We start from the raw sequence: 22,774 nt of genomic DNA, 5'->3' as shown, positions 1-22,774 counted from the left end.
TTAAGACTTCTTAATTATTTAGAATCAATGAAGCGTTCAATCCTAAACATATGCTAAAAAGAGTTCAACATAACGAAGCGTTCTAGTTAAACAAAAAAGTAGCACATAAGCACAATAAGTCAAATTGGAAATATGTAAGCAAGCATGGGCGTCACTCATCTTGATTAAACATGCAAATTCCTAGAACTATCACAACCCTAAACAAGTATCAATAATTGAAACACGAAGCTCATACTCAATCAATGAACACTTTGGTGAATTAAATCGCAACCTTAGGAGAACCATTGCCTTGGCTTCCTCAAGCATTGATTTAGATGTACAAATTCAAGGAATTAATTGAAATAAAACCTAAATAAAAATCAGAAATCCTACTGCCCCTATTCATAACACACGGCATACATACATATTTCATGAGTTTATACAATCAAAACATAAAACCAAATAAGTCTGAATTTATGCTCTTCATATATAAAACCTAAAATAACATCCAAATAATCATACAATGAATTCGAAATTTGCAGAAAACCAAAAGAAACTTTACAAGCCATGGATGAATCACACAATAGAAACCTTGAAAGATGGAGGAAGATGAATTCGGTGGTGGAAGAGGCAAGAGGATGGCACGGAAAAGTGGAGAATTGATGAAGTTTTTGGCTCGAATTTTCTGGGTATTTTTGCGCAGCAATTTGGCTGTGTTTATGAGAGAATGGTGATAGATTTTATGAAGGGAGGCCGTGCCTTATATAGAGGAAGGAGGAGGAGAGGCTGCTAGGGTTTTTGATGGGCTGATCCATGTATGCACGACTGAGATTTCTCTCTTTAATTGGATCGAATGGCTGCCCTTGCTTTCCTTGTAGAACAAGCTCTTATCTCCTTCTTTCCCTCATGGGCTGCACGGTTGGACTCCTTTTATTTTGCTGAATGCTAGGCACGACACTTATCCCTTAAGCTGATCCATAGGCACGGCAAAGCTTCCTTTACAAGCTGAATAGATAAGGCACGGCTCTCTTTGATTGAATGGAAAGATATCACGGCTGAAACTCCTTCTTTTTCTCTTTCAATTATCTCTTAATTCTGAAAATAAGAAAAGAAAATCAATAATAAGAGATAATGTATTTTGAAAATCATGTCCTAATCTAGACATTTGTTGTCTTAAAAAGACACATGTAATAGATGAGCTCAACTAGATTAGGAAAGTTTCTAATTTGCAAAAATGAAACTTTCTAGAATAAGTAAGTTACTAGAACAAGGAAGTTCATTTAGGAAAGTTTCGTAATAAGAGTTTGAGTTCAAGTAGGACTTTCCAAAATGGTATGTTTCCTAGTCTAACAAGGATTCCTAATGCAAACCTGACTCTCAAGATATCGCCAATGCGACCAAAACGTAAAAAGATGAAGACTCCTAATTCAACTAGGTTTCCTAGTCCTATAAGGATTCCTACTCAAACTAGGACTCTAGACTAATTCTTCGTTTTTAACTCGTTTAAGCACAAAGACACATCCAATACCGTCCAAGACTCCTATTGTGACTCAATGACTCGATATTACAACTATAAGGGCTAAGCAAAGTACAAATGGAGGTAAAAACATATTAAGAACGTAGCACAAAGTGCTCCTATCAATTATATAACTGCAGTCTCGTAGGATTCAGAGTCATAATCTATTACAGAGATGTAAATCTATCTCTACCAGGAAACCTAATAAATGTAAGACACACACAAGGGTATAATAGTAATTATCCCAAAACACTCCCCTTGTGTCACATGTCGAGGTTGCATGGTGCACACATCGTTGCCTCGGTAAAAATCTTGTCAAGTAAAATAAAAACCTCTTGGGTAAAAACAAAAGCTTGATCGAAAGAAAAAAGAGCACAACACACCATCTACATTTGATAGCATCATGTGAGGTAGACTCCCCCTAAAGTCTACGAAACAACTCCCCCTGATTAGTGTCATACTAATGCAGTACAAAGAACAACGTATACAACATTCATTACATGCTTCTCAAACTTAGTCTTGGGCTAATGATTTAATCATTAATCTCGCCACACATCCTTAGATCATACATGTTATACATAGCCAAACTTAGATCTTAGGAAACAAGATTGCATAAGACCTCAAAACAAGAGTTTGCAATGAAAATCAGATTCTCGGGTAGAGTGACCTTCACTCACTTAAACAGCCATAACTTCTTCGTCATAATAGGTATCAGTGAACCGTAAAATGTTCTAGAAAGTAGACACCCGTGGCTTTCCAATGACATAAAGTTCACAACCATATTCGATCGGAGCAGTTCACAATACTCTATCGAAGTTGACTGACTTGCAAATTCCCAGACATAACTGTCCTACTTTGCTAAAACGACCAAAACTTACTCAATACGATAATTATGAACAAATGGTTGATGTCCTTGGAAAGTAGACACATAGACCTTCCCAATGATACCAAATTAACCATATTTCATTGAATGATCTGTCCAATAGGTCGCATTGAAATTGACATACAAAACTGGACATATTCCGATTTGTCACATTCAATGTGTCTTTCACAAAGGAATGGGGAAATGGACCAATGAATGACTGGTTTTGGTTCGATACGGAACCATACGCACCCTCTACGCTGCCAGTGTTGACTACTACACCAAGGCATACGTTAATGTTGCTAGAGCCGCTGGCGGCGTTGGTGTGGATAGGATTTGTATTGGTTCACTAAGTGTAGAACTAGACTCGTGTCAATGGAACAATGCAAGTCCAATGACGATGCATAGGCACATAGTTAATCACATCATAATGAAAGCAATAGTGTCTCAACAACACTAACATATATGAACTATAACTCATTGAATCTCTTCATCATCTTTACTTAGATGGAATAGAAAGTCCAAAATTGGCTTTCATATGAACACGTATGGGTATAAGTTCTTGTAACCCATTGTACTACGTTCTCTCGAACGACGCAATCTGACTGCATAAGATCTATGTGGTCTGGAGGTATTTAATCAAGCAATTAAGGTCCTTCGGGCACTTTCATATGGTGCAAATTAGTTTTCATGGACACTATTACTGATCAAGTAGCGGAACGCATTTATGTCTATTACGAGAGAATATAGCTCATCGTGGTCAATACTAGGATAATGAGACAATCTTTGCGCCATAAGTCTTGCAAATATCACATGACTTCATCTTTCTCATTACACTTACGAACAATGACTAACATAACAAGTCTAGTTCAACTTGTATTGATTCTTTCCACTTCGGTCAAGTTGCTCATCGTTGATAATATACAACGGAATAAGAGCATAAGCGAATACATCATCAATCATGGGAGATCAATCCATTAAACACACGTGCGCGCTTATACGATCAATTTGAGAGATTTCTATTCATCTCTAACATCAACAAAAAGAGTCTGTAGCGTCCCACAGAAACTTAGTTAATACACATGTTTAGAGAATATGTCTTGATGATGGGCGAAATACTAGTGCCTACGCACCTCGCTACTTTCTGTTTTGATTCCAGAGAATAATGGTCTCCCCTTCATCTAGGTAAAAGCCAAGACCGAAGCTATGACCCTTACTAGTCAATCTTTATGTTTGCCGCCCTTGTTTTTTGGTGCAATACTACGGGCGCCAACAACACCACAGCGTATGATGGTGTCATCGTTGGCTTCCTTCCCACTGTTAAGGATGGTGCCAACGGTGCTAGGACCAGGTCATTTGAAATTCTCCCATATTCTGAGATTTCCAACCTTACCGGCATATCACAGGATTTATATGCGATCTTGTCACTTTCGTACTATTGGTAAAGTCATTGAGCATCGAATCTTTGACTTTCTGGAGGTCGATAATGCGTTACACCTTTACTTACTTTAAGTAGTGCGGGATCTTAATAAGACATAGTGCCACACCACGTCAATTTCTGGCGTTAAAACCAGAATGAGAGCATTCTATATCTCCCCCTAACGACGCGAAGTATGTCTCATCAAAGTGACTATCTGCTAATATCGCATGATAGAGATCCACGGTTGTAGATTGGAAATAGCGGACAAGTATTGGTGATTCATAAATCATGACCAACCAAAATACTTAATCGTGTCTTGTAGACCCATCTGAGAAACTAAAATGGAGGCACATAAAAAACGTAACCAAATAGGTGTTAGTGAAAAGAATGTTGAGATCGTATCCAGTAACCATCTGGTATGCACTAAACGCTTGGTGAGTTGTGGGGCTGAAACGAATAAGTGTCACTGCATGCAACATCATTACATATCCCCATGCAAATACCGGTAGGTTAGTACCCATAACCAAGTCTGAGCCTCTGCTAGATCGTTATGTGAATCAACATGAGGAATTATATGTTCAACAACGATCCCAGTAGATATGCAAATCGAAATCATCAAAAGTCGTAGAGGTGAACTCTCCAACGGTATCTAATCAAATAGATTTGAGAAGATGTGAAGGGTGGAAAACAGACTTCGGAACGTCACAAATTGACATCGTTTTAGCCTCTTGGCCGTACCCGGTTACTGTTTCAATTATTCAGTCGCCTTTCGGCCACTTTCCGGCATTTCTTGTTGGACCTGCAGCTCCGGCCTCCATACCGGCCAGCTACGGCTGCCGTCAGCTGGTTTTCCGGCAATATGAGTTGCCGGTTTCTGACCATTATGGAGGCCGGAGCTGCAGGTCCAACAGGAAATGCCGGAAAGTGGCCGAAAGGCGGCCGAATAGCCGAAACAGTAACCGGGTACGGCCAAGAGGCTAAAACGATGTCAATTTGTGACGTTCCGAAGTCTGTTTTTCACCCTTCACATCTTCTTAAATCTATTTGATTAGATACCGTTGGAGAGTTCACCTCCATGACTTTTGATGATTTCGATTTGCATATCTACTGGGATCGTTGTTGAACATATAATTCCTCATGTTGATTCACATAACGATCTAGCAGAGGCTCAGACTTGGTTATGGGTACTAACCTACCGGTATTTGCATGGGGATATGTAATGATGTTGCATGCAGTGACACTTATTCGTTTCAGCCCCACAACTCACCAAGCGTTTAGTGCATACCAGATGGTTACTGGATACGATCTCAACATTCTTTTCACTAACACCTATTTGGTTACGTTTTTTATGTGCCTCCATTTTAGTTTCTCAAATGGGTCTACAAGACACGATTAAGTATTTTGGTTGGTCATGATTTATGAATCACCAATACTTGTCCGCTATTTCTAATCTACAACCGTGGATCTCTATCATGCGATATTAGCAGATAGTCACTTTGATGAGACATACTTCGCGTCGTTAGGGGGAGATATAGAATGCTCTCATTCTGGTTTTAACGCCAGAAATTGACGTGGTGTGGCACTATGTCTTATTAAGATCCCGCACTACTTAAAGTGAGTAAAGGTGTAACGCATTATCGACCTCCAGAAAGTCAAAGATTCGATGCTCAATGACTTTACCGATAGTACGAAAGTGACAAGATCGCATATAAATCCTGTGATGTGCCGGTAAGGTTGGAAATCTCAGAATATGGGAGAATTTCAAATGACCTGGTCCTAGCACCGTTGGCACCATCCTTAACAGTGGGAAGGAAGCCAACGATGACACCATCATACGCTGTGGTGTTGTTGGCGCCCGTAGTATTGCACCAAAAAACAAGGGCGGCAAACGTAAAGATTGACTAGTAAGGGTCATAGCTTCGGTCTTGGCTTTTACCTAGATGAAGGGGAGACCATTATTCTCTGGAATCAAAACAGAAAGTAGCGAGGTGCGTAGGCACTAGTATTTCGCCCATCATCAAGACATATTCTCTAAACATGTGTATTAACTAAGTTTCTGTGGGACGCTACAGACTCTTTTTGTTGATGTTAGAGATGAATAGAAATCTCTCAAATTGATCGTATAAGCGCGCACGTGTGTTTAATGGATTGATCTCCCATGATTGATGATGTATTCGCTTATGCTCTTATTCCGTTGTATATTATCAACGATGAGCAACTTGACCGAAGTGGAAAGAATCAATACAAGCTGAACTAGACTTGTTATGTTAGTCATTGTTCGTAAGTGTAATGAGAAAGATGAAGTCATGTGATATTTGCAAGACTTATGGCGCAAAGATTGTCTCATTATCTTAGTATTGACCACGATGAGCTATATTCTCTCGTAATAGACATAAATGCGTTCCGCTACTTGATCAGTAGTAGTGTCCATGAAAACTAATTTGTACCAACAGGAAATGCCGGAAAGTGGCCGAAAGGCGGCCGAATAGCCGAAACAGTAACCGGGTACGGCCAAGAGGCTAAAACGATGTCAATTTGTGACGTTCCGAAGTCTGTTTTCCAAATTTTAAGTCTAAATTTACAATATAGTACTATTGAGGTCTCATGTAACCCAAAAGCCGCCAATTTAAAAACCACGTGAGTTACAAACGTTGACCATTCATGCTAAAGTAAGGTAAATAAAATTCTCATGAGATCATCTTGTAAACAAAGAATACGAGAAATTTTATTGAATATGCCAATCACAAACTATTTGGAAATTACAATAGACGACTTAAGATAAAGTCGAGTAAGAAACATGGCAATGCCAACGTCATACTTGAAAAATATTAGGCAGAAAACATAGTCAAAAGATATTTACTAATCAAAAGTCTGTAGCAACAAAAACTTGCATATTGGATCGGGCGGAGCCGTAGCCTGAGACTCAAAAAATTTGCTTACTTGAGAATAGAAGAATGTTACATTTCCATCTCCAAAGTGCCCTCAATATAAATAGATACAGGTGCCAAAAATGACATGTGGTTCTTAGATGTGGAGCATGCATCAAGGTCAACTCTGGTAATACAGCGTTATAGGCGGGTCTGCAGATGCGATGGAGGAGACCTCCATGGGTCGCCGGTCGGAGAGGCTAGACGTCGTCAGCAAGTCGGCAAATCCGGGTCGAGGCTCGTGCGAGAAATTTGGCGACGAAGGCAGATTTGCACAGAGATTCCGGCTTGGCGTCGGCACTGGGTTCTAAACATACAGGAGCAGCCATTGATTTCTAGAAGCTAGATCTCGTCCGGGTGGCGAGAAGGAGGAGGGCGTCGTGGGGTCGAGCAAAGCTTGAGGCTGCCAAGCTGGGCCCGGGTCAAGATATAGATGACCCAGACGAGGACGATGTTAGTGTACAGAGGCAGATTTGAAAGCAGCGCTGGCGATCTGGAGAGGTGGTCTCTCGACGACAACGGAGCTGCGTAGGGGGTGACCAAGAAGATGCAAGGCGATGTCATGCAACCAAGGTGGAGCCGCGGCTGGGCTAGCAGATCGATTGGAAAAGAAGGATGGGTGTCATACAATATAGACTTTAATTATCCATACAAGTTTAGGTGTATTCAATTAGGATTTTTAAAAGTCATTATGAAATCTAGGAAAGTCTGGGGGTATTTAAACCGAACTTTTTAAAAGGAATAGAATTATGTGAGTATTCAAAATATCATTCATAATTATGGATTTATGAACTCATGGACTTTGTAGTGTTAATTATACACACCACAATCCAAAAATTGTCTAACCTTTAGACCAAAGATTTTCATGGAATTTATCATGTATTTTATCATTGTATTTGAAGATGTTCATTCTCCACCATTTTCTTTATTTCTTTTTTGTCTTTTCTCTACCGATTCTTTTTCCTACAAGCTAACATGTTTATTCCTATGATCTCATGATTGTTTTTTCTTCTTCTTTATGTTATGTTCTTACCTTGTATCTTTACACTTATTAAAACCTCATTCTCATATGTAAACACATGTTCAATGCTAATAATAAAAATAATGATGATGAAAGAAGTATAAAATTTTCATATCAATGTCTCATTAACACTGACTTCTTTAGCTTGAAACTTCCAATAAGATTTATTTACTTCCATTTCTTTGGTATATATTTGTTGATATATTAAATTTGAAGAGTTTCTTTTAAATTTTCTTAAATAATTGAGATTTTCTAATTTTTTTTGGAATAGATACAACTAATAAATTTGCTTAGAAAAAAAATATTAAGTATAAAATTTTCTTACGATGCATTAATCTTCATCTAATAGCACACACGAGGCGTCAGAAAACCTATAAGGCCAATCTAGATACTTAGGGCACACCCAACCACTCGGGAGTGAAACAAATTATCATAGAACCGTTGACTTGTAGTAGAGGGACATACTATGAACATTGTTTAGTTACCATGCGTTATTTTCATAACTAAAAAAATAAATTTTTTATGAGTACTGAAAAATCTATGAAACTCCGATCAATATCAATTATCTAAATTTCATAAATCAATAAAAGTTTATAGAAATAAACTAAAAATCTGTAGTTGAAATAAATAATTTTAATTATTTTATGAAAATCTGTAAACTTTCAACCGTCGGTGGAGTTTAAAAAAGTCGGTCAATTAAAATAAATTCACACACAGCGATGTATGCTTCATTTCATTCTGCGAACCCTTTCGGGAGTGTGTCGACCTTCCCAAAGAGAAACCAAGTTCGACTCTCTCTCTTCTCAGCGCCACCGTCATCGTTTTGACCCGCACTGGTAAGCCACTGCCTCTGTCTAGCTCTCTTTCTCGTTCTTTCATTTGCTTCTTTGCTTTTAGTCCTTTATTGCATTCTTTTGCGTCAGGTAGAATTATAACAAATATAACAAAGAAATAGAAGCAAAACCCCACCGCTAGGGGATAATGAACCATTTCGACATTCCCTCCCTTCAGTCGCTCTCTTCAGCGCCTCCATCCCCAAAAATTCACAAAATCTCAGTTCTCACTCATCTCACCCCATAACCCAATTTTCCAAACCCTAGTTCCTCAAGAGTACCCCATTTTGAGGCCGAATTGAATTGATCTACAGGCAAGTTCTTTTTACTCTCTTCTGATCTTGTGTTGGATGAACTGGAATGGCTGTAAATATTTTTGTTTTTGTGTGTTTCAATCAAGGAACAAACAGCAAAATGCCCATTTTGTAATTCTAAGAAGAATGGGATTGCAGCGATGCAACAAGTGATTTGCCGATTTCAATTTCGAATGGAAAATTTTCCTTTTGTTTGTGTCTGTAATGAATTCTTTATGTGAACTATATATTTATATGAACTTAAGAACTTCAATCAAGGAAGAACAAGACCTCTGTATTTCACTTTCTTATTTCTCTTCCTAATTTTTTTAACTTCTTCAGCACTTCTTCTTTAGACCTCTGGAAACCGAAACCGAACCGAGAATTCGGTGACTGAAACTTCGGTAGTACTGAGGGCTTGGTCGGCTACGGTTTGAAAATTCCCTTACCGGCAAGAGTCGGTTCGGCATCGGTGGAGGCAAAAGTGGATCGGTTTACTACCGAATCCACCCCTAGCTGTTTACTCGTGCCTTTTTGATCGATGCAGAATTTTTATTTCCCAGAAACTTGTTCCGACCAACAACATCACTTTGTTTCTCACTTTTTGCTGCACAATGATCTTCAATTGGGAAATGTGTTTGGATGAGCCAGGAGGAGGGCAATGATATCTCTTCTTTGTTAAGAATTTGTGTTACATAGTTGAGTACTTGAGCAGAAATTCATGCACATTCAGCTTTCTATTCCTATACTGTAGTAATGGTTTCTTCACCTCATTTTTTCTCATGAAACCAACACAGTAGGGCGTTGTCTAAATTTTATTTCCATGACCTTTAATTGGTTGATAACATTTTCTTTTTCGGACCCACAAAAAAAGAAGAAGAAAGAAGTAGTTAGTGGCATGTTTGAGTTTCAAACTCAATTTGATTCATCAACCTTGTTGTTCGATATGCTTTCCTGGGTTATTGGTCGATGACATTTGGAGAATGGTTTTGTAGGATTGTAGATCTTCATGTGACATTTGCAAGGAAGCCGAGAATTTTATTGAGGATGAGCATCGTGCACATAACTTCATGCAATCCTACCATCGGCCTCAGAAACAGTTCCCAATCTCTTTGTCTCACTTCACAGCCATATATTTTACCAATACATGCTAAACATGCTCATCTTAGAAATTGTTTGGTAGCAACCTGCAATGTATCAGTTCAGCAACGGTGTGTGACTGTATTGGAAAACCAGCATTACAGGGCAGTATCTACGCACCAACAATCATCACCTGTCTGTTTATGGGGCGGAAAAGGAAAAAATGGAAGTGACGATGAGGTAAGACCCTTCCTATAAGCCTCTACAAAGTACTTGAATATATGGTTGAACTATGTCCTTATTAATTATCAGCGATATGTTTGCAGTTTCAAATCTGTTATTATTATTTTTTTCTTGTCAACCTATAATCTGTCCATTCAGCACATATCACATGACATTATGACCTAGTCAGATATTTGTACAGAAGAGTGATATATTCGGATATCGGAGGACTTGATGATTCTGTTTATGATATATTTGGAGACTTTTCCCTTCAACTAGTGAAAAGTTTTGAAGATGTATACTCCTTGATATTTGTTATGGTCTCTCTGAGCCTGCAAATGCATGTCAGCAACATATTCTTACTGCATATCTTAATGATTCCAGGGTTCCCCATGGAAATCCATGGAGAAAGCAATGGGCAATTTGAAGAAGGAAACTTCAATAGAGGATGTATTACGTCAGCAGATAGAAAAGAAAGAATTCTATGAAGACAAGGATAGTGACAGACGCCGCCGCGGTGGCGGGGGTGGGGCAGGTGGTGGGAGCGGTGGTGGTGGTTCTGATCCATCTGGTGGATCAGAAGACGAAGGCTTTGCTGGAATCTTTGATGAAACATTGCAAGTTATTCTAGCAACCATTGGATTTATATTTTTGGTGAGAAACCCGCATGCCATAGCAATTCATATAAGTTTATTGTTTTCTTAATGATGAGATGTAGAATAAGCTCCATATGCTGCATGCAATACCAGCACCAGATAGAGTATCAGTTGGTGCTGCCTATATGAGTATGATATTTAGGTTTGCTAATCTTCTTTCCCACCTAGCTGGAAAAAGTTTGATCACTTACATGATGTTGTAACTTGTCTCTGTTGCTTTAGTTTCATCAATGTTATGTTTTGATATGCTGTAGTGAATTCTTCTATTGCAGTATGTTTACATCATTGATGGTGAGGAGTGGACTCGGTTAGCAAAGGACTACCTCAAGTATCTCTTTTCAGGGGCTGAGAGTGTTCGTCTAAGACGTGCCATGTACAAATGGGGAAGGTTCTACCAGAAGCTGACTGAGAAAAAGGTGCATGATAAGTACTTTTTGGAGAAGGCCATAATCCGTACCCCAACCTGGTGGGATAGCCCGGCCAAGTATCGCTACATAAATGAGAGCATTAGATCTTATTTGGAATCAGATTCTGATGAATAGTCCAAGTCGGTATAGTTATACCAACCTTCCCTCTATAGTAGGCAATTCCCCATCTCTATATTTGAGGGCGGTTCGAGTTATCAGCTTATTATGTAGATTTCAATGTTACTTCTGACACTGATCCTTAAATTAATTGGACAGATATTTTCGCTACAGCCAGTGACCTCTGGATTGGAGTTTTGACAATGTCAGAACCAAGCACATCTACTTTAACTAAAAGTAGCTAGGATATTTGCATGTCCGCAGAAAGATGGAAATCTGATAACACCTGATAATTTAGAGTGGCCCATAAAATGTATGTTTAAATAAGCTAGCTAATGATAAACACTACAGCCATCTTAATCTTTCTGTACATGTAGACATGTAGTAATGACATTTGATCAAAAAATAAAAAACAAAACAAAAAAAATCTTTCTGTACATCTTCTGCCATTGTCGAGCGGTGGCATTCCCATCAGAATCGACATTCACAGAACCGACTCGCCCTCTTTGATCTCCCCTGCTAGAATTTTTTCTGCCATGCCAGCTCTGCTGCTGTCGTCCAGAATTACCATTCTGGGCATCTTGGATCATATTTTTTCTTAACCACTTTGTCTTATGACTTCTTTGTCTGTCACCCCAAACTCTCTCTTTGGACTCGAGCCTTCCATTGACCTTGATTGTTAAGCATTATACTTTCAACTTTCTCCAACTTAAGATATATTCCTGTGAAAACACAGAAAATGTCAGTTGATGATATATACTGGTTGAATGCTGACGTCAATAATATATACTGCAACAATTTCTAGTATCAACATCTACCGATATTTACAGAACATATATGCATGGTTATTACACAAAACTCGAGCACCAGGAAATATGTACTTTCGCAAACTCTTGGCTACGATTAGCTTCGTTCTTCTCTTTTGTTATGCAAGAAAGCAAGTTACGTACGAATATTCACAGATATTGATATTTGAATGCAGATTCACAGTTTTGTCTTTCAAAGTTTTGTTGCTCTTAAGGCCTGTTAGTTTTATACTTATATTTACATTTGAGAATGTTGAGGTTTAAACATCTTCATTTATTGCAGGTACCAGGAAAATGCAGTACAAGTGTACAACCAACTCAGGACCCATGATTATACCTCTTCGTGAAATGACTTATTCCTAACTTTAGCCATATGAAGATTTTGCAGTGATAGGTGGGTTTATTCTAAAAGCATGTTCTGAAAATGGGTGTAAAACGTATACCCCTTTATTTTAATGTTCACGTGATTTTTCATCTGATGGTAGCGCAAGACACTCTTCGGTCAGTTGGTGAGAACGGAGCCTGTAAATATGGAACATAAAAACATGAACTTTGAAGGTATAAATTCAAAGCATTGTAAGCATTGTATATCTTACAAAGTTACAATTTATATTTATTGCTCCTATTTAGTACCAATGTATGCATAATTGTTGTCATAGGCAACTAAGAAAAGCATATAGGTATGTATTTACAATAACCACAAATCAGACACAGGAGCACGAACGCAAATGCGTTTTCTAATAGGCAGAAACAACAAGTTTGATGGCGTGTAGATATAGCGCTACATATCTGTGAGCTGGAACATCTGTGAGCTGGTAAAGCATGAGCATGTTACTCATGGTGGTGTTAACAGCTAGGTTTAATCATTAGGATTAGTGCTAACAGCAGTGCAATATTTTTCAATATTTCCTATAAATAGATAGCTTAGCCTTGTATCAATTCAATCAATATCAATATAAATCTCAATATTCAAGTTGGTATCAGAGCCTACTTACTTGGTTGGTTGCAAATTTGCTCCACCGTTTTGTTTTCTCCCGTTTGGCGTAAGTGTCTTTTGCCAGACGTCCGGATAAGCAGCAACACCTGCATCACCCAGCCGAAGCTGCTCTCCGACGCCGCTTCCATTCACCCGGATCGGCGTGCCCGTGCCTCTGCCCCATCGTGCTGCTCCCGCTCGGTCCGTTCCCCGTCGTCGCCTCCTTGCCGACACAGCAGCAGCGACGACCCGAGACCTCGGCCCTCAATCCCACATCGGCCTCCGGTTGTGCCTTCCGGTGAAACAAGAGGAGAAATCTTCAAAATTTCCATAAATTGAATCCCAAATGGTCAAATTGACTTAGGATTCGCCTCAGCAGCCCAGATTCGAATCCACACTCCAAGCTTCACATTCCATCACTGACCATCATCACACAAACCCTATTTTCCCAATTCCTTTGAAAACCAAAGCCTAACCTCGAATCCATGGCCGCTCAGAACCCTAAGGTCTTCTTCAACATGACGATCGGAGGCCAGTCGGCCGGCTGCATCATGATGGAGCTTTACGCCGACACCACCTGACACTCTAATCATCGGTTTCTGGAGGAGCGGTGAAGATCACAACCCGAAAAACAGAAAAAATGAAGGGATTTTATTAACCCCGACCCGACCCGAGACCCGACCCGAGATCCGACCCGCCCTCGTCAGTGCTTTTTCACCGACAGTTCTTGTGTACCCGAGGCAGGTTCCTATCAGTTTTTTTGCTTCAGCTGCATTATTGCTGATTTGTGATTTGATTTGATTTACAATGGGTTCTGGAGACAAAGAAGAGAGTTCTCAAGTCAATGATGTTCAGAAATTTGAAGTATCTGTCAAGAATTCTGACAGTGGTGCTTTTGGGGGAGCTAAACTCAATGTGGCCAATTTCCGTAAATGGAAGAGAATTATGACAGCCCATCTCCGAGGAATGCACAAGATATGGCATGTAACCGGAGTAACTAAGGCTCCCAATGAAGATGTTGTTGTTGCCTACACTAAATGGGACGATAATGATGGTCTTGTAATGTCTATCTTGTTCAAAGCCATGAATGAAGAGATACTTGACCTGGTGGCAGAATGTGATACCACACATGCAATATGGACGACATTGGGAGTCCTATTTACTAATGACTCTGATTTTATACAGGTTTATGAGTTAATATGCATAGCTTTTGCAATGCACCAGGATGGGCAACCGGTGGCACAATATTTCACCAAGCTGAAGAATATTTGGGCTGAGATTGATGTGAAACGTCCTTGCATGATCAAGAATCAGGAGGATATTGTTTGGTACCAAAAAGAGAAGGAGCTTGAGCGAGTTCACCATTTCCTGAAAGGTCTTGATGCAAAGCATAACAGTGCGAAAGGAGAGCTACTCAGAAAGACCGAACCCCCTAGCCTAATCACAGCTTTCACATTTATCCGTAAGGATGAGTCTCAGTAGGAGAGTCTTCATAAGACACAAGTTGAAGTTTCTAGCCTTACTGTTCAGGCAAGATCTCCAACACCATTCCTTCAGCAAGCAACTTCAGCTCCACTTCATAAGCACGGACCACCACTAGGCTTCGGAAATCAGCCCCGCCCTCCTTGCTCTTATTGCCATGATACAAACCATGCTCGTGCAACCTGTTGAAAGTTGTATCCACGCCTTAGGCCCCAAAGGCCTAATTATCGTCTTAAGGCGAAAGCAGCTATTTAACTGGTCCAGGAACCAGATATCTATGGTGTGGTTGGACATGATCATCATACAGCAGGAGGAGCAACACCCACAGCATCAATAGCTGGTCGTGATAAGATTGGTATGGCTTTATATATTTCTCACTTTGTTGGTTTTGATACATGAATTATTGATTCTGGTGCGTCCGATCATATGACTTATGACAAATCTTATTTTACTATATTATCTCCTCCACCAGTACCATATGTTACTAATGCTAATGGTGAGGCCTTCCCCGTATTAGGGAAAGGGTCAGTTCGTATTACTCCCACAATCGAGCTTCACAATGTGCTCTATGTATCTGTTTTATCTCATCATTTGATATATTTCCCACAATTGAACACTGAAGTTAAGTGCTCTGTGACATTTTTTCCCATGTATGTGATATTTCAGGATCTTCTCACCGGGGAGTTAATTGGTCGGGTTTTTTCATCTGGATCAGACATATGCCGGGAAGAAATCAGGGGCACCATCCCGGATCGCTTTACTCTCCACTTCTGATAAGTTAAGTGAAGTTTGGTTATGGCATCGTCACTTGGGGTATCCATCTTTTAGTGTTATGAAAAAATCCATGCCTACTTTGTTTCTTGGTGTGGATGAGTCAGTTTTTTGTTGTGAAACATGTGTCTTGGACAAGAGTCATTGATCTACTTATTCCCCTAGTACTTCTAATAAACCTACTATTCCTTTTGAATTAATTCATTCTGATGTTTGGGGACCCTCCAAAGAGTCTACTGTGTCGGGAATGCGGTATTATGTGTCATTTATTGATGATTGCACACGTATTTCGTGGATTATTCTTCTGAAAACCAAAAATGAGGTTTTTCCGGCTTTTCAAGCATTCTATACCACTGTCCAAACACAATATAATGCCACAATTAAAATTCTTCGTTCTGATAATGGGAGGGAATATGTGAATCGTGTCTTTCAGGAATTCTTTAACGCACACGGAATTGTTCATCAAACAACGTGTCCTTACACACTTGAGTAGAATGGAGTTTCCGAAAGAAAAAATCGTCATTGACTTGATATGACCCAGTGTATTCTCTTTAGTGCCCATATGCCTAAATACCTTTGGGGTGATATTGTCCTAACTTCTGCTCACCTCATTAATCCTCTTCCATCCCGTGTCCTTGAAGGCAAAGTTCCGTATGAGGTGCTTGCATCCCATGTTTCCTTACCCTCTTTTCATAATCTTCCCGCCCGTGTTTTCGGTTATGTTGTTTTTATCCATCTTCCAAAACATCAGAGGTCTAAGTTGGATGCCCGAGCAGTTAAATGTGTGTTTGTTGGATATATTGGACGTCAGAAAGGGTACAGGTGCTATTATCCACCTACCAGAAAGTATTATGTCACTATGGATGTTACTTTCTTTGAGGACATGAGCTATTTCACGTCTTCTGATACTGCTCTTCAGAGGGAGAATTCATATTTTGAAGAGTTATATCATGGAGAGAGGGAGACAAGTCAGCCAGGAGATATGGTGACAGGTTCGATTGAGATTAATGATGTATCAGCTAGACATGTGCCACCAAATGATTCTGGTATAGTCACTTCAGAGATTCAGGTACTGGAAAGTGACACCACAACTGCCCCTCATACCTCCCCTACTGTTGTTAATACCCCTGACCAACGTTTCCCTGGTACAAAAGATCACTCATTTGAGGTTAGTCATTCCATTGGGGCTAATACTGGTGAATCTAATAGTAGACAATATGTCTTGCTAAATAGGTCTACTCGGGGTCAGCCAACAAAAAAATATGAACCTACCTTTCAGGCTAAAAATAAGTATCATGTGGAAAATTTTATGTCTACCAAAAGATTGTCTAAGTCATATGAATCATTTGTGAATCAAATTTCTGCTGTATCAATACCTAACAAAGTGCAGGATGCATTGGGAGATCCAAAATGGAGGAACGCGATGGAGGAAGAGATGGAAGCATTACAGAAGAACAATACTTGGGAGCTTGTATCTCCACCACATGGCAAGAAGGCAGTGGGATGTCGTTGGGTGTTTACAGTGAAGCATAATCCAGATGGGGCAGTGAGCCGGTATAAAGCACGCCTAGTAGCAAAAGAGTTCACCCAGACATATGGCATAGACTATGATGAGACATTTGCACCTGTTGCAAAAGATGAACAATATCCGGGTATTGCTCTCTTTTGCTGCTACCTTAAACTGGCCACTTAGACAGTTTGATGTTAAGAATGCATTTCTTCATGGAGAACTTACAGAAGAAGTGTATATGGATCTTCCTCCTGGATATATGGCAACTTCTCTAGATAACTTTGTATGCATATTGAGAAAGTCTCTGTATGGTCTTAAACAGTCTCCTCGTGCTTGGTTTGGAAGATTTTCACAATTCATGAGGAAAATTGGCTACATGCAGAGTAATTCAGACCACACATTATTTCTCAGACACCAACAAGGGAATGTAACAGCCTTAATTATATATGTTGACGATATGGTAGTTACTGGTAATGATATTATTGAGGTGGATAGATTACAGAAGTAGCTAGCCACAGAGTTTGAGATGAAAGACCTCGGTACACTCAAGTACTTCTTAGGTATTGAGGTAGCCTGGGGAAGTGATGGTATCTATTTGTGTCAGAGGAAGTACATACTTGATCTACTAACGAAAACATGTATGTTAGATTGCACTCCAATTGATACTCCTATTGAGCAGAACCATCGGTTAGCAGAGTACCCAAATCAAGTGCTCACTGACAAAACTCGTTATCAGAGGCTAGTTGGACGCCTGATTTATTTGTCACATACCAGGCCAAATGTTGCGTATGCAGTAAGTGTAGTGAGTCAGTTCATGCATAATCCGAGTGTGGATCACTTGGATGTTGTTGTGAGGATTTTGAGATACTTGAAGTCAGCTCCAAGGAGATGAGTAATGTTTTCTAATCACAATAATATCCTTGAGATATGTGGCTTCATAGATGTAGACTGGGCTGGAAATATTATGGATCGGAGGTCCACATCAGGATACTTTACCTTTGTTGGAGGTAATCTTGTTACGTGGAGAAGTAAGAAACAAAATGTGGTAGCTCGATCCAGTGCTGAAGCAGAATACAGGGGTATGGCTCAGAGAGTGTGCGAGTTGATATGGCTTAGGAATTTGCTATAAGATTTGGGTGTTAAGCCTAAGTGTGCTATACAGTTGTACTGTGACAACAAGGCAGCTATTGATATTTCACAGAATCCTGTGCAGCATGATCGTACAAAACATGTAGAGGTTGATCGTCACTTTATAAAGGAGAAGCTAGACGCTAAGATCATTTGTTTTCCGTTTGTTCCTATGGATGAGCAACTTGCGGATATACTCACAAAAAGAGTGTCTAAAAAGATCTTTTATGACTCACTTAACAAGTTAGGCATGGTTGATATGTATGCGCCAACTTGAGGGGGAGTGTGAGCTGGAACATCTGTGAGCTGGTAAAGCATGAGCATGTTACTCATGGTGGTGTTAACAGCTAGGTTTAATCATTAGGATTAGTGCTAACAGTAGTGCAATATTTTTCAATTTTTCCTATAAATAGATAACTTAGCCTTGTATCAATTCAATCAATATCAATACAAATCTCAATATTCAAGTATATCAATTGCATAGATGATTTTTCATTAAGATATGTAATTATGATCCACATGACAGATAATAATGCTTTTGAATATTAGTTTACGACCAATAGTGCTGCATAGCCTCTGCTAAACAGTAGCTCAGAGGTACTGACTCGCAGCCTTGCAGCAAGGACCTCTTGGATCCCCAGAACTGGATTCTGTTGTAAAAAAAAAAGTGGATACTGCATATAACTAGAAGTCTCATACTTGTATTCTTGTTATATGTGAATAGATCTAATCTGCAGACATTGTACAATTTATTTACAGGTACAATAGAGTCACTTCATTTGGTCCTCACACAGCTCCTCCATGTTTACACTCTAAAATCCCTACAGAAAAACAAGCTCATTTCTAAGAAATATTCAAGCATCAGATGGCAAGTAGTGAGAGCAGTTACAAGGAAAGCATCGTTTTGCCTTATTTTATAAGTGAAATGATTTAAGCGATGAAAATGTACATTTGTAGTAAGCAACAAACCCATTTCACATTACGATATAGGATCCATTCATGCACACATCTGGAGTGAAAAACAGCAAAGAGAAGATGCAGAATTCATGCTCAAAGTGAAAAATCAATGCTCAGAGCTTTAAGAATTTATGTGACCATGGACAACTCTTTAAGAATTTCTCTCATGCTCTTTGAGCGTCAACAGACACAAATATGCAGCACCAGAACTGAAGTGACATAATACAGATGGCCGTGTCATCTTGATAACATTCAAAGAACATAATACACATTTTCCAAACTCAATCAAGAATCACCCAAGCCAAGAAGTCGAGGTCACATTTGATTTGGAAGACAACTATTGTCCAAACCACAAAGGTTGGTATTGGTAACTGGTAAGAGTATAAGAATTGAAATTTAGGGTTGGGAGAAGTTGGAAGCTGAGGATTCAATTACCTTAGGGGTAAATATGGAATTTTATTCTGGGCGCTCGGAGGTTATTGGCGCTTCTCAGAATTACAAGAGACGGCGTCGTATTTGGGGATAAGATTCTCCTTAAGAAACAGAAGAAGAAAACCCGGAGTCATCAGAAAATTATAGTCGGGAGCAGCAGCAGCAGCCATGGCTTCGTTGACGACGATGATAACTATTCCTTCGAATTTCCCCTCCCTTGGACTTCCTCCGGTACTCTTTTAAATTGCTCAACCTCAAATTGTGCACCTTCCAATTCTAAAGTTTTCGGTGATTTACTTCCTTATTTCTTGCAGCGTTTCCCTGTCAGAAAATACAACTGTACTTATGTTGTTGCTCATCAAAATGCAACAAAAATGGGGTTACATTGCTCTCACTATAGTCTCTTCTCGCGGTAAACTTTTCATACCGTTTTCCCATCTCTCACACCTTTCTTCAATACAAACTGAGACTTCCTGCTTTGCAATGCAGCATGATAATAGTGCAAGTAATGAACTTAGTTAGACCCATTACTGCCAAGCTAACTGGGTTTTCTTCATTTAGCAAGAGTAAAAAGAAAAAAATGAGACATATATAATGAATTGTACATATTAATATGTGGTTGTTTGAAGAGTAAATTTCCAATATACTGAGGTTAAATTCTGTTGTAGTATGCATGAGATCGGTCCTGCACGATTATCCTGGCCAGTACACGCAGCCGGTTCAGGTTTGTTTATTTATGTTAATTGCGGTATCACTCTGTCGACTCCTGTTGCTCCCTGGTGTCAATTGTACGTTATTTCTGTTTTGGTGTTGCAGGTTTAGAGGCATCTATTGCAGAAGAAAATGTAATAAGATTGAAGACCACAAAAATTGTTGTCGAGTCCCAAGATGAGAATGTTATACAAGTAAGTTACCAGTACTTGCATTTCAACCTTGATTTAAGCTTTAAGGTGATAACTTGAATTTGTTCATCAATGCTGTTTAAGGAAGAGTTTAAGTCGTCATAGGAACATCTGTCTTGTTGGTATAGGGAAACAGAAACGGTACTCAAGTATTTACAATTTCATATTGAACTCTTGAAACAAGCATTAGAAAAAACTCACTGGTTCTGCAATAAGTTCTCCTTATCATCAAATCAGAATGGGGGTTATAGTTTTTTGTTATATTTCGTTAATTTTTTTTTTTTGGGTTTTATATAGAATTTTTTCGTTTCATTTTATTAATGGTTTGATTGTGTTGTGCTATTCAATTCCATTATTTGTTGTCTTGTTGGAATTAATCTACAGTTTCTAGTTTGTTTATTTGAGTTACTTTCTCAAACTGTAGTTATGTCTGTCTTTAGCATTTACTCAGTCAGAGTTTGGGACCTTATAGTTATGATGACCAAATGCTAGGTTAGAGTGGACGTGGCTGGGGATGAAACACAAAAAGTTTTTGATCAGGTTTTGACAAATTTGGCACGCACAGCCCCACCAGTTCCAGGATTTCGCAGGCAAAAAGGAGGTAATGCAATCACGCCCCCTCCTATTATTGTTGAATTGGTGAACCATCTTAACCTTAGGGCTCACAGCGTACATATGTTAGATATAGATTATCTTCTAAATGACTTCTACAATCCCTGGGCTCTTCAAAAATCTTTTAAAAGAAAACGGCACTTCAAAAGTGGCTACACCACGATATTAGAAAATCCTGTTAAGGTTCTTCTCATTTTAGATGTGCTTAGGATTATTGACCTCAATGCATCCATGTTTAAGTCGTCCTATTTCTAGCTGATAATGTTTCTTTCTTGTTTTACTCATAACCCTGTATTTGAATAACTTTTGAAATCGCAAGTAGTATTAACCTAATTTTATCCTTTCATGTGCTTTCGAGGGACTCCAGGAAAAACATCAAAGGTCAGTAGCTTTGCCTTCAGTCCGTTAATTTTTACCATTTGCTATTTTCTCAGTATGTAACTATATAGTCCATATACAATAGGTCTTATTGGGTGATTATTCATATCCTTGCAAAATATGTCATTGATTTGTCCCAACTTTTCGTTAAAACATGTATGTTTTGCAAATGGCATCACCACTTCAAATTATAAGTAGGCTGAGCCTGATTCAGCTCTTCTTCAATTATTAAATATGATACCAGGGCTGTTTGTGCATCTCTATAAGTTGATGCACTATAACTGTCCAACTCAGTAGTTTAAACTTGTTAGAAATTCCACTTATATTTTATTTTTCTTTGGGTGGATGATGGAGGCACACCTTTTATATGTACAAAAGCTTTTCTTTTTTTAATTTTTTTCATGTTGAGCTGCAAACCATATTAATGCCACATGGATAGCAAATTGCAAACTATAAGGTAAAGTGGTCACATCTTCATGCTGAACTGTGCTTTTAGAGAACCCAAACTTGGGCAGAATCTAAAAACTCGTGAACTTGGGTTTCTTAGCTGTTTATGATTGATAAGTGGCATAACAGCATATTGCTGGTGCGATTGTTTAAAGCGGTTATGCAGTTGAACTTGTTTTGCAAGTTATTTTCTCTAGTCTTGTTCTTCTGTGACTAACCGGCGACTTCTCAGGTACCAAAAAGCTTTCTCTTGGATATACTTGGTAAAGAGCGTGTCACAAAGTTTGTCATACAAGAAGTAGTAAGCTCTGCCATGGCTGATTATGTAAAGCAGGCAAGTCATAATCAACATCCTCTATGTATGTATGTGTTTCTCTTTTAAAGTTGTGTGGCCTTTTTAGAACCTTTCCAATTTCAGGAAAATCTGACTGTGAAAGAAAACAAGATCAACACCACCCAATCGGCAGAAGAACTCCAATCATTGTTCACCCCAGGGAATGAGTTTGGATTCAATGCTATAGTTGAGCTTGAAAAGTCAGAAATTGAAAACCCAAGCTAGGCCGAGTTAGAAAATGTGAAAGAAGCTGCTTAACCCTAGTATATTCTTTTCCTGTTGGATAGGGGAAGAGAAATGTTGTAAATTTTTATAGGGGAAATGTCCCTTTTTTTTTAATCTTTTGCATATCTAATTTTTTGTAGGGATTCTATTATGGTTAATATTTTAGACAGTAAAAATATACCCATTTTTTAAACTACCCTCTAGTGTCTTTTTTTTTTTTTTTTTTTTTTCTAAAGAGAATTGTCCCTAGTGTCACTCTCAGACTGATTATCCGTTTATGAAATCCACCCTTGCGAGTTGTGGTCAAAAGGAAAGAGGGTACTAAGGCAATCCGCGTTTAGTATGTTCCATCCGTATAAAAGTAGGGAAAGTTTAGTTTGCACCTCATATATTGCTGTTTGTATAAGCAAAGAAGTCTGCAAAGAGTCTTGGCTACTACTTGACTTGGGCTTCGGGGCACAACCTTTTGAAACAATGGATT

At 39.0% G+C, this 22,774-nt stretch overlaps 2 protein-coding genes and 1 long non-coding RNA gene across 4 annotated transcripts; 2 read left to right on the top strand and 1 right to left on the bottom strand.

Annotated features, from left to right (window-relative positions):
- The first annotated feature begins 8,462 nt into the window (after positions 1–8,462).
- LOC126791831 (uncharacterized) lies at positions 8,463–11,506 on the top strand. The gene is made up of 4 exons (XM_050518323.1): positions 8,463–8,561; positions 9,847–10,171; positions 10,538–10,807; positions 11,082–11,506. The coding sequence occupies exons 2-4, from the start codon at positions 9,899–9,901 to the stop codon at positions 11,349–11,351; spliced, it is 813 nt and encodes a 270-aa protein (XP_050374280.1). The 5' UTR covers positions 8,463–8,561; positions 9,847–9,898; the 3' UTR covers positions 11,352–11,506.
- Positions 11,507–11,716: 210 nt separating this feature from the next.
- On the bottom strand, positions 11,717–13,663 carry LOC126791849 (uncharacterized). Of its 2 annotated transcripts, none has more exons than XR_007671858.1 (3): positions 13,135–13,663; positions 12,583–12,951; positions 11,717–12,055 (listed from the first exon to the last, which is right to left on the bottom strand). It is a non-coding gene; the product is annotated as an uncharacterized LOC126791849 (long non-coding RNA). The 2 variants fall into 2 exon arrangements; XR_007671857.1 differs by having other exon boundaries at positions 12,583–12,661.
- A 5,822-nt stretch (positions 13,664–19,485) lies between these two features.
- LOC126791836 (uncharacterized) lies at positions 19,486–22,486 on the top strand. The gene is made up of 8 exons (XM_050518329.1): positions 19,486–19,626; positions 19,710–19,807; positions 20,064–20,119; positions 20,212–20,300; positions 20,790–20,898; positions 21,277–21,290; positions 21,967–22,068; positions 22,153–22,486. Exons 1-8 carry the CDS (start codon positions 19,564–19,566, stop codon positions 22,291–22,293), a joined length of 672 nt encoding a protein of 223 aa, XP_050374286.1. The 5' UTR covers positions 19,486–19,563; the 3' UTR covers positions 22,294–22,486.
- The last annotated feature ends 288 nt before the right edge of the window (positions 22,487–22,774 follow it).

The sequence above is a fragment of the Argentina anserina genome, chromosome 4 (assembly GCF_933775445.1).
Source record: "Argentina anserina chromosome 4, drPotAnse1.1, whole genome shotgun sequence".
NCBI classification, from domain to species: Eukaryota; Viridiplantae; Streptophyta; class Magnoliopsida; order Rosales; family Rosaceae; genus Argentina; species Argentina anserina.
Note: the sequence above shows the minus strand (reverse complement) of the source record. Positions and strands in the feature narration are given on the sequence as shown.